This window comes from Neopsephotus bourkii, unplaced genomic scaffold (assembly GCF_033783945.1).
Source record: "Neopsephotus bourkii isolate Nb327-2 ecotype Australia unplaced genomic scaffold, CSIRO-AGI_Nbou_v1 NB_591, whole genome shotgun sequence".
Taxonomy (NCBI): Eukaryota; Metazoa; Chordata; class Aves; order Psittaciformes; family Psittacidae; genus Neopsephotus; species Neopsephotus bourkii.
Window position 1 is genome coordinate 85771 of NW_026901092.1, and position 12426 is coordinate 98196.

Genomic DNA, 12426 nt, shown 5'->3' on the forward strand with positions numbered 1-12426 from the left:
GTTTGAGAGGAAAAATGTTTTCCACATTGCAGGCAAAATAACTATTATGTGAAATCATGCTTTGCTGAAGTCAGAGGTATTTTTCTCTGCTGTTGGTAAAGATGCACCTTTGGTTTTTCAACAGCCGCAGCTGGGTCTGCAATACTTCCTTGGCCAGCTTGTTACTTTTCCCAGATGGAGGGGCTTATGAACCAACAGGATTTGAGTTGTTTCACCTTTGGCAGCTTTCTCTGAATTCTAATTTCTGGCATTGGTGTATGGATGGAATTGCTAGAAAAGGGGAACTTTGTTGCAGGCAAAAGTGGAGAGTCTATATGCAGGTCTTAAGTATTCTGTGCATCCATTTCTTTTGAGTAGTTACATGTACCAGTCTATGTTTTACTCTTAACAGGAATTCTTGAATATACATGAGAATCAAATTACATGCAAAAGTTTGAAAATAAGTGCAATATTTTTATCTGGTGAATATCTGTTGGAATAAAAAAGTGAACTGTCTCTGTTTTCTTTCTTCTTTTATTAGTTTTGCATAGCATTTTTTTTATGCAGTGGCTGTGATCACTTTCATACTCAAGAGCTCTTTTCTGCAGAGCCTCTCTTCTGGAACAGCCACTGTGTCTCTGCTTCACCAGTAGTTCTGATCAGCTTTTGATTTTGAATTCTCCAGTGTGACCTGCGAGAGGTTTCACTTCCATTTTGGTATCATTCAAGAGACTGAGGCCACATCTGCGTTTTTCATTTCATACCAAATCTTTGAAAATCATAAGACAACTTACTTGTGCTCAGGTTTTTTAGTCAAATATCAATTTGTGTGTGTTATCATTTCAACAGCATCCATTTCTATATGCACTGAAAGTGTGAACTGTACACAGGAGTGTGTGGAGTGTACTTTTTTCTGGAGAAACTGAATGAACTATCTTCTAGCCATTAGTTTGAAAAAAACCTCTTGCCTTTTTTTTTTTGTTTTATATAATCTCATTGTCTCTATAGTTAACTGTATTTCACAGGTTGGTAGGACTATCTTTATGCTTACTTCTTTTGGAACTCTGAATGAAGCCATTGTGTGACAACAGTTTTGAATGTTGTTTAAATTTTTACTTCATGTGTGACTTTTTTTTCCTCTCATGTGTCAAGCTACATTTGGAACAAAGTGACCACCAATAGGTAGTAAATATTTTTTGTAATAGACGTCTAACCAGGTATTATCTTTCTTTTGGTAGGCTTGGTAGCATTATTGCATCAGTCTGTTTTCTTTAAAGCTGAAGAAACTTAAACAATGTATACATGGGATACCCACAGAAATAACTAAGATGATATTATATGATGGTATGAAAGGTGAAGGAATACTGGAAATGCAGTTAGTGTTATAGCATAATTGTAAAGATATGCATAGTTCTTTACTGTAATGTTCTTTTTTCCTACCCCTTTTGGAAATAGTAATATAATAGAAAACCTAGAATCATGAAAAGAAGAATCACAAAAATAGCTGTAGGTGAAAATAAATCAATTTAAAAAGAGATAAGAAGGATAAGAGGAAATGCATGTGGTAGAGAGTATTGTAGAAGTTTATATAACAGCTAGAGAGAAGTTTCCCATTATGTTGTACTGTAATATAGTGTAAAGAGAATGTCCAGTAAATTTAAGAAGGAAATTTAAACTTGATCAATGAAGTAGGTTTTAAACTTAGTGTGTAACTCAGAGAACTTGCTGTTAGAAGATACTACTGAGATCAAAGCAAAGAAGAAAAGCTGTAAAAAAATAAATAAAAAGAGCAGTTTTCATTACCAAGCTAAGAGATCCCATTTCTAATTGCCAGCCTAGTACAGAGTTTGTAAGAATGTTGCTTGTTGTGCTCAGCACAGAGGTAACCAGAAGCCGTTTCTTAAAGTCTTATGAATACTTGGCATAGTATCATTTTCCATTCTCCAATGTTTTGCTCTACATACTTAATACTTTTGTTGAATTCAAGGTGAAAGACTACAGTGATTGTAGTGCCATAAGATGCATATGTTCATATCTACCTCTTACAGCAAGCCGTGAAGAATTCACACATGCTTCAGCATTGTGTGAGTGACAGATCTGTCTGATTTTGAGCTGTGAAAAGTGGAGAATTTCTTTGAAGGAATTTTTCGGTTTATGCAGCTTTTAATTTGTGCCATTGAGCAGTAAGAGAACTACTGTCAGTCTTTGGTCCAGAGCTTTGACAGATGAAAACTGGCATGATTTGTTAGAAGCAAGTGGGGCTGTGACAGTTCTAAGTACAAGATGTTCTTCATTTTCTTTTTCTTTTTTTCGTCTTGAAATTGTGCATAAAGGAAGATATTGCTTTAAATATCTTTCATACAAAGTAGGTGTAAAATGGGACTTGTTTAATTGAAACAGAAGTATTTTTCTGTTTGCAAGCAGGTCAGTTTTAATTTAGCATGTACTTTATTTTGCTTGAATGATATATGTTGTTTAATCTTTATTCCCCATTACAAAATCAGATGGTTTAGGAAAAAACAAAGACACTTCAAAACCTGAAGTTCGGACACAATTTTGCACTTGAAATTAACCTCCTCTAATTCAAACTGAAATAGAAACCAAACCCTTCTCCTGTGATTTTTTACTGTCTTAAGCAGTGTTTCATGCCTGTGATCAAACCCAATCAGCTATATATTATGTTGCCAAACTGCAATTGAATTTTTATTTATAGTCCACCAGTTCAGTAGTTGAAAAATGAGAAGATATTTTACTATTAAATGGTGGATTGTGATTTTACAGAATAAAACATTTCCTCCTTTTTTGTGTCCTTTCTAAAGAATCCGCAAGTTACCGAAAGCATTGAAGGACTGGCAAGCTTTTCAAGACCTAAAAAAGAAAATCGATGACTTCACGGAGAGCTGTTCTTTGCTTGAAATGATGGCAAACAAAGTATGTTCAGCCTAATAATTTGGAGATAAGATTCAGTTCAAAACCTCTTTTGAAGACTGTATTGTATGACTGTAAGATGCTTTCCATAATTCTTTTTTTATAGATAAAAGCAACTATATTTATGGCAAAAACCTAGCTAGGCTTAGTTACAGAAAAGTAAAACAAGAGGCTTCATAATGTGATTAGAACTATTAATACTTTCAGTGGAATGGAAATCAAGTCTCTTCAATTTACTTAACATATGCAGTGCAAAAGTGTGTGATCATGCTACTCCTAAAGATAACAGAATTTGCAAAAATCTTCCCTAATTCCTATGGACTTTTCTAGGCAATGAAGTCACGACACTGGGAAAGAATTGCACAAGTAACTGGTCATCACTTCAGTGTTGACTCTGAAAATTTCTCTTTGAAAAACATAATGGATGCCCCTTTATTAAAATATAAAGAAGATATTGAGGTACATGTACTCTTCTGTTTGCTGTTAATGAATAACTTGTGATCTGGGGCTCTGTGCTTTTGAAATACTGTTTCTAATTTAAAAATGGAGTTTGGTAGCTGGTATTACCAGCAATGGTTAATTTATTTCCTTTTCATTCTGGTGAAGGGTTAAATAGATAGATGGTATTACAATAATCCTTCCATAGAAGGAATTATATTGTTTTAAGAGTAATGTGGTTTTGTTACGCTTCTCTTTTAGGGTCTGCTTATTATAATTTTTTTCTTTTATCTATCTTCTTAGAGAGAAAAAATAGTTGATATAAGTCTAATCCTGTTAAGGGCTCAAAATCCTTGGAACATGCGCAGTAGAATTTGGGGATATAGGATTGAAGGAGAACAAGGTTCTTTAGTATTTCAGAAGTGTCTCTTTGCGGGAGCACAGAGCAATGAGAATGCTTCTGTAATGTACACTAACTATGAAGCTATTGCCCCCTCTGTTTTGGGGAAGTAATTATCTAGCAAGTGTATTAGCTTTATGCTCATCTTTTGCAAGAACAAAGTATAGTTAAAAATAAATATGGAAAAGCCCAACAGTTTCTAACTTCAGTTCTGCTGTCTCTTAGCTTGGTCTGTGGTCCCTCCAGATTAGCGACCTGATCTGTTTTGTTCCACAAAAGAACAATGCTGAGACAAAAACATAAAATCAAACCTCTGCTGTCCAGATTTCCAGAAAAGAATTTAAGTCATGTGAAAGGTTCAGAGTTACAGTCTTACGCTCAAAGACTAAACCTGTGATGGAATCCAATATACTACTGAACATGAATTTGAGGTCCAATCTGTGTAGGTGCTCCTTTTGTCTCTGATGCAATAACCAATTTTATGACAGTCCTTGCTGTGTTTAATGAGAAGCAGGCAGTCATGTTGTCCATGTACACTCTATTCTTGAACTGTATTGGTTTTAACTGGTAATGCGTATTTTCCTTAAACCCCTCAGTAGGCATATTTGACTTCAAATTTTAATACAAACAGAGAGGCAAATTCTTTCTTCAGATTCACTGAGTCAATGAATTTTCAAATGCATAAGGTGCTAGTACTATTGAAGATGAAATGTTCGTTACAAGCAGTACTATAATATAAGCTAGTTTGTAATATAATAATTTCGATGTGTTTCCATATATATTTTCATTAGCTTGAACTTACACTGAAGATTGGATCTAGCTAATGAGTTTTAGTTGTCTTTATAAGTGTGCACTTTATTAGCCTTAGAGAAATGTCATTTACTTGTTTAATTTTTACACAGGACATCTGCATCAGTTCTGTTAAAGAAAAGGATATAGAAGCAAAATTGAAGCATGTCATCAGTGAATGGCATACTCATGCTTTCAGTTTTGTTCAGTTCAAAACTCGAGGAGAACTCCTTTTGAAAGGATCGGATACACTGGAGAAAATAGCTTTGGTGGAAGACAGCCTCATGGTATTGGGGTCACTTATGAGCAATAGGTACAAAACTTAATAAATGCATATATTGTGTGAATGTAATCAAATGCAAAAGTAAATTCTTTTCCCCTTTAACTCACATTCACACACAGGTATAATGCACCATATAAGTCTACCATACAACAGTGGGTTCAGAAGTTGACCAATACTGCAGAGATAATTGAAAACTGGATTACTGTACAAAATCTCTGGATTTACCTCGAAGCTGTTTTTGTTGGTGGAGACATTGCAAAACAACTACCTCAGGTATGTTGATTTATGATAACAATATGTTAATGATAATGTGTTGTACCAAGAGATTAGCTGCATCATAGAGTTTACTTGCCAATGCACTTAAGTTTTGTGGGCAGGGCATAGACACTTCAGAAGCAGCTTTGTCAGAGTGAGGTCTGTCTGTTTGAATTGCTTGGAACAGGAGCAGGATTGCCTGCAATTCAGGCTCTGATGTTCCTCTCAGCTTGCAATGTTAGTGAATCATATGATAGTAGAGGGCTCTGGAGTACTTAGTGGTACAAAACTGCTTCATTGCTTTTACCATATATACAAACACTCTTTGTCCCAGTGCGCACACATTTATAGGCTCTACATTATGTAATAATACAATGACAGATTTTCTCTATGAAAGCTGTACTTGCTAGGACTCAAATATGATGAAGTCCCACAAAGGGATGATGCAAGACTTGGGCAGCTGCATGTGTGCTAGTCTGTGTGGACTATTGCAAACTCTTCAAAAGGCAGTTATGACCTTCCATGATAGCAGCTGCAAAACAGTTAAGGGATGATCTGACATCCTGCAGGAAAACAATACCAGAATAAGTCATTCTCTGTTGTGCCTGCTGATAGTCTTTCATATAGTTCTAACACACCACAGTTCAGTAGCACTGAATCAAACAGTGCTGTAACTTAAGAAAATGTGATTATTGGGAAATTTTTAAATATGAATTTATTTCAGACCACATCTTTTATAATTAAAGGGTAATAATTTCCAAAACTAACATTAATTTTTGTAGGTAAAGTAAAGCTTTATTAAATGCAGTTTAAGATAATAGTACTTTTTTACTTAATGAGATCTGTTTATGTTGTGAATGCTTATCAGGAAATCAATAAGCAGTTTTTGCAGATAAATAAATGCTGCAGCACAGTTGATAACTGCTAAAGCTACTTCTTGCAAGGACGATACATTAACCAGTATTCTAGAAAAAAGCAAATGTGGTGACTGTCTTTAAAGGGGGAGGAGAAGGAACAGTTTGATGGAGGAGTAATGATAGATGAGTGGGCTTAATTGCAATTCCTGGATGAATACTGCAACAAATAACTGTCTGTGAGCATCTGGAAGTTAACAAGGAGATGAGTAACAGGCAGTGTGGATTTGTTAGGATCAAAAACCTGTCAAACAAATCTAATTTATTTGTAGGGTGTGCAACAAGCTTTGTGGATAGAAGAAAAACAGTAGTTGCTATGAATCTTGATAAGCTTTTGACGTTTTCTCTCATTGTAGTATCAGAAAATGAGTTTTAGATTACTGGTTTGTAAAATGCAGGCAGAACAGTGGAATGTGTAAACAGCAGTAGCTGGTAACTAGAATATTATACTGGGTTTTGTCTAAAGAAACACATAGACAAATTTGGAAGAACATAGAGGAGGGTGATAAGAATGAGGGACTATCCAGGAAGGTTGATGTGCAAGAAAAGACTCAGCAAACTAGGCTTGTTTGGCTTGAAGGAGAAGAAATACTGAAGAGAAGATGTGACATGTTTTTTTAAAAATAAGGGCTACTCTCAACAGGAAGAAAACAATGTGTTCTCTGTATCTATGAATGTGATGGAAAGTAATGGGTGTACAAACAAGAAAGATAAAGCTTGGATATTGAAACAGAGTCACCAGTAGCAAAGGTTGCCTGGAGGGGCTTCTAAATCTCCAGCATTGGGCGTCTTTAAATAATGGTTTTCAGGAGTGGCATGGGTATGACCCTGCCTTGTAACAGGTAAATGGTTTTGGGTGTTCTCTTGATATCAGTTTTAGCTCTCAGATAATTTGTGACCCTATTGCCATTTAAATTGTTTTAGGTGAAGAAAATGTGTTTAAAGTCAGTATGCCCAGCGTATGAAAATATTTATTCCCCAGCTATCAGTATATGAGAATTTGTATCCCTTCACCTACCATACCTTACAAATGGAGCAGCTTCAGACTATTTATAGTGGGTTTGTTAGTCAGGTATTACCATTAACAACTTCCTACTCACAACCTGTGTGGAACAGCCATTTCCTGGTGTGTGTTGGAATCCTTTTATATGGATAGTTTTGATGTCCAACATAAAGTAAAAGACATTTCCAGAGCTGTCCCATTGGACTCTTTCTCTTGCAATTTGAACTGTGGTCGTTATAAGCACTGATCATTATAAGCATGCCTATATTCATACATTAGTCCTGGAAAGAAGGCTTGATCAGCAAAGGAAGTATTAAACTGTTACCTTGTCTCATGGAATTCTTTAATTTTTGGATTTTAACAAACATGAAGAAGAGTTAATGCATTTTTCATGTACCCCAGGAAGCCAGAAGATTTCAGAACATTGATAAATCATGGCAGAGAATTATGCAGAGAGCCCATGAAACATCAAACATCGTGCAGTGCTGTGTTGGAGATGAGACTTTGGCACAGCTATTACCACATTTGCTGGAACAACTGGAAATCTGTCAGAAATCACTGACTGGGTATTTGGAAAAGAAACGGTTAATATTTCCAAGATTTTTTTTTGTTTCTGACCCTGTACTTCTGGAAATCCTTGGTCAAGCGTCTGATTCCCACACTATCCAGGTACAAATAATAAAGCAATAATGTTCTTACACTGAGTATTAGGAAGTGAGGCCTGTGGAGGGTTCTGTTACTTAGTTGAGATAATTCACTGAGGAAAAGATCTAGAGAATCTTCTAATACAGGATTTAAAGACAAAGTAAGAATGCCATATCAGATCAGTTTATGGAGCTTTTTTTTTCTTCTCTGATTCTATTGTAGGCACATTTATTAAGTTTGTTTGACAATGTTAACCGAGTTGGATTTAATGAAAAAAACTACGACCAGATTTTATCGTTTGAATCTCAGGAAGGAGAAGAGGTCAATATTATTGAACCAGTTTTAGCTCAGGTAATGGAACATATTGCAGTTTTTCAAGACTTGATTTGAAGTAGATTTATGTTTTAGAGACCAAAAGTATGGCATCATGTTGTTATTTGACAAGCTGAAAGAAAACTTTTCAATGTGAACAGAAGAGCAAAGGCCAGAAAGGACACGGCATTTGTGTCATTTTGTAATGATTACTGTTTTTTCAGCAATAGTAATGTGAACTGCCAAATCCATCACTATCTCTAGAAGGACAATGGAGCAGAAGGAGAGAGAAGCCTTTTAGAGATGAGAATAATAAAGAGGGAAATGGGAGTATGAAGGTCTGGGAAAAAAGTCACATGGTGTTTTTTTCTCCTTGTGAATTATTCATGGACTGATTCTTTAAAAGTACTTTCTTATTTATTTCAGGGCAATGTGGAATTCTGGTTAGGTCAGCTGCTGGATGGAATTAGGAAAACAATCCACACCATCATTAGACAGGCATCAATGGCTATTAGTGATTCAGGATTTAAGCTGTATGACTTTCAGGCAATGTTTCCTGCACAAATAGGACTTCTGGGAATTCAAATGATCTGGACCAGAGATGCAGAGAAGGCACTGAACAGTACCAAAACAGACAAAAAGGTAGTATTTAATGAATCTTTGGGGATTAATTAAAACTATTGTTTGGAACGGTGAGTATTGTGAAAAGTTAGCAGTAATGTGCAGAAAAAAGTGCGAAATACTAGTTAAGTAATCAGAATAACAAACAAACCAGCAGGAAAACAGAATGATTAAAAAAGTGTTGAGATCACACCTCCTCATCCCAACATGTGATTTAGAATTGTTCCTAATCCTGTGATTTTCTGTATTGTTCTGTCAGCAGAGTCATCTTGGGAAGGGACAATTTCTCAGTCGGAGAATATAAGGAACTTTATCCTATTACTTTCCCAAAACTAAATTTGGAAAGAAAGAAGAGCTCCCAAAATTTGGGGAAATAGCTGTGCTTCATGAGCATTGGTCTGCTCTAACAAAATGTATTAGATTCTTCAGGTGTTGAACTTTTTTTTGTTTAGGGAAATAATAGAAGCCGTTAGAGGAGGTGCTGATTTAATCTCAAACACCAGAGAGAAGATGCTGTTAACACCAAGGTGTTACTACTAACACTGAATCTATGAAGGTGGCAGGAGGGGATATGAACTAAAGAGCTGCAAATCAATCAAGAATATGCAATGAGATTGGACTAAGAACTAGTCACACTATTCTACCATAAAAATTAATGCAGGGAAAAAATGCCATGCTGTACTTTGATACTGAATGAAAACAGAGACTCTAGGCTATGGGGAAGACCAGTCATTTCTACGTTTTCTGCACTGTACAAAGTTTAAAAGGGCACAAACATGCTTTTGGTCCTTGCCAGTTCATATGTTAGCTTAACACAAAGATTCTTTTGCATTAACTAGAAAACAGCTGTGTGTGTGTGTGTGTGTCTGTGTGTGTGTGTTTGAGGGGCATGGAGGTTGTTTAGTTCTCTGTTAGTTTTGCAGTGGTTTTTAGCATTCTTTTCTCAGCAAATGGTATGAGTTTTAAGCTTTGCATATATTTGCAGAAAGCTAGTTTTCTTACATGTTTGAACAGGAGTATATAAGCTGGTCTTTCTGAAACTGAAGAGCTTTCTAAATTGCATATAGCAGGAACATCACTGACAGAGGCTGCTTATGTCAGTATAGTACAGTCAGTACTGTATTTTGTGGAATTTTGTAACAGAATCTAGTGTCACAAAAGATATTATTTTAGAATTAACATCTAAAATTACACTATATTTCACCCCTTTTCTGGTTAGAAGATGTGATAGATCTCCAGATTTCTGATCCTGCTGAAGAATACACACTGCTTGGGCTGATGTGCAGTACCCAAAACTAGAGACTGATAGTTCTGAAGATGTTGAGGGATGCCATAAGCTGAAGATGTAATATATAGTAGAAGGAGCAATACTCAAGGAATAAAACCTTATGACGTGACCTATTCACCTAGATATAGTGTTATTGTACTCTGTTAGGCTAAGAATGCATTCATAGGGGGCAGCCTGCAAATCTAAATTCAGGATTCCAAGCCTAATAAATATAAAGCAGATCATAGATGTCATAGGCCCATATGTTTCCAGGTGTTTTTTATTTTTTATTGTAAACATTGGAAGAACAAGTGATGTTTCTATTAATATGGTTGTTCTTGCTATGTGAAAAAGGTAATGCACACAACAAATCAGAAGTTTTTGGACCTTTTAAATGATTTGATTGACATGACAACACACAATCTGACAAGAATGGAACGCACAAAATATGAAACTTTAATCACCATTCATGTGCACCAGAAGGATATCTTTGATGATTTGGTAAGCTTTTGAAAACCTTTAAGGAACTTTTTGTATGGAAGATTTTGCACATATAAAAAAATAATTATAGACAAACCTTACAATCTATTCTCTTTGAGTAGCTCTGACCTTAGTGCTGTGATACAGCATATCAGATTTAGTTTGATTTCTTTTAGATGTGGTGCAGAGGTAAGGGTGAATTATATGTACGTACATAGGTTCAGACTTCAGTTTTTAAAATAGTTGTTATGTCATGCACAAATTTACTGTAAGTAAAAGAGCTTAACTTTTAAAATTAACCTGTTCTCTCAAATTGAAAAATTAATACATTATGTAATTGAAATGTAAGTGGAAAAAAAGTTCCTTTATTATGACTATCAATCATGTGATTTCCAGCCCAGCCTATGTGTTGATTTAAGGTGATAGTTATTCAAAGGTTAAAGCAGTTAGGCTCCATATATTTGAAAAGGCTAGCAACAATAACCACAACAGATATTTTAATATTTCTTATAATTGAATTGCACCAGACTTCCTTTAGATAACTATATTGAAAAGATGAAACTGTGAAGTAAATTGCTTTCAAAAAGCTGGCATGATGCAAAGGTCAGTAATTCAATACTGCATTGTTTAATTTATGCATATGTTAGAAAGATAAAAATTAAGTGTGTGTGTAAAGAAAGGTAGCAAATCACAAAGAAAAATAGTGAAAATTAGAAAGAAAACTGCCAGCTTCTAAGATAAAGATGTGACCTTATCCTCTGCCTGTAATTTGAAATGTATTTTTATAATTATTTTTTAATTGAAAATTTCATTATCAGTTACTTTAATGTCCTATAATAAAATTAAATCACAGAAAATTGGTTAAATTTAAAAGGTCTGTATGTGAAATAAGAAATTCAGGGCTAACTTCAAAACTGTGGAAAGGGTTCTTAATTGGTACATGTAATATCATCCTTTTCAAGGTTTCTGTTCCCTGCTAAACACATTCTTTTGTGATTAAGAGAAAGTAGAGGGAAGCAGCTGAGAATTGAAAACCTTCTCTTTACCTTACACCATGTCTGCAAAGCTGATAACCAGGGCTATGTATTGCATATGGTTATATTAAAAAGGCCAGAGGATTTGAAATCAAGTGTCAAAAAAAATGAACTAAGATCTTCAAATATGTGTGTGGCGAGTTTGTGCTGAAAAATCCATCCTAAACAAACAAACGCATGGACACATATACAATATATCTATGTGTTGTCCATGATTTAGTATTTCAGTGAGTAATGGCATCAGATACCATGCAGTGTAACCAGTATTGTTACTTGTTTTTTTATGAAGTTTTCCATCAGTGGTCTTCAGTATCTCTGTAAGACACACTTCATAATCTCTGTATGTATTGCAGAGGAAAGTCAAGGTGATCAAAAGGTTCAGAGCATGTCATAGAGAGGTGTCCTGGGTTCAACAGTAGCAGTCATTTTTTCTCCTTCTTAGCTGGTGCAGTGCTGTGGTTTTGACCTTTGGCCTGGGAACAGCACTGATAACACCTTTGTTTTTAGTTGCTGCTCAGTAATGTTTAGTCTGACCAAGGACTTTCTGAGTCTCATGCTCTGCCAGGGAGGAGGGGAAGCCGGGAGGAAGCAGAGACAGGACACCTGACCCAAATTGACCAAAGAGGTATTCCATACCACAGCACGTCACGCCCAGGATGTAAACTAGGAGTTACCTGGAAGGGCTAGTTCACTGCTTGGTCAGGCTGGGTATCCGCTGGTGGTGAGCGGTTGTATTCTCTTCCCTTGTTACTTCCCTTATCATTATTGTTATTGGTGGTAGCAGCAGTGGTTTGTGTTGTACCTTAGTTACTGGACTGTTCTTCTCTTAACCCATGGGGGTTATATTCTTTTGATTCTCCTCCCCTTCCCTCTGAGAGCGAGGTGGGAGGAAGCGGGGGGAGTGAGCAAGCAGGCTGCGTGGGTCTGAGTTACTGACTGCACTTAAACCATGACAGTTCTTTTTGGCACCCAAAGTGGGGCACAAAGGGTTGAGATAACAACAGATCTGACCGGAGTGTGTCTAATCATATTTGTGATAAGCATTTGTTCTTTTGGATTAATAGTCACTTGTCAGAAT

General features: G+C 35.8%; 1 protein-coding gene across 1 annotated transcript in view; it reads left to right on the forward strand.

Annotated features, from left to right (window-relative positions):
• LOC133211254 (dynein axonemal heavy chain 5-like) overlaps positions 1–12426 on the forward strand; it is a 156472-nt gene that overhangs the window by 39775 nt on the left and 104271 nt on the right. The window contains exons 33-40 of the mRNA XM_061351450.1: positions 2799–2910; positions 3238–3366; positions 4648–4847; positions 4937–5090; positions 7392–7658; positions 7857–7985; positions 8373–8588; positions 10189–10335. Of these exons, the coding sequence (XP_061207434.1) occupies positions 2799–2910; positions 3238–3366; positions 4648–4847; positions 4937–5090; positions 7392–7658; positions 7857–7985; positions 8373–8588; positions 10189–10335 (1354 nt within the window). The remainder of the gene's footprint in view (positions 1–2798; positions 2911–3237; positions 3367–4647; positions 4848–4936; positions 5091–7391; positions 7659–7856; positions 7986–8372; positions 8589–10188; positions 10336–12426) is intronic.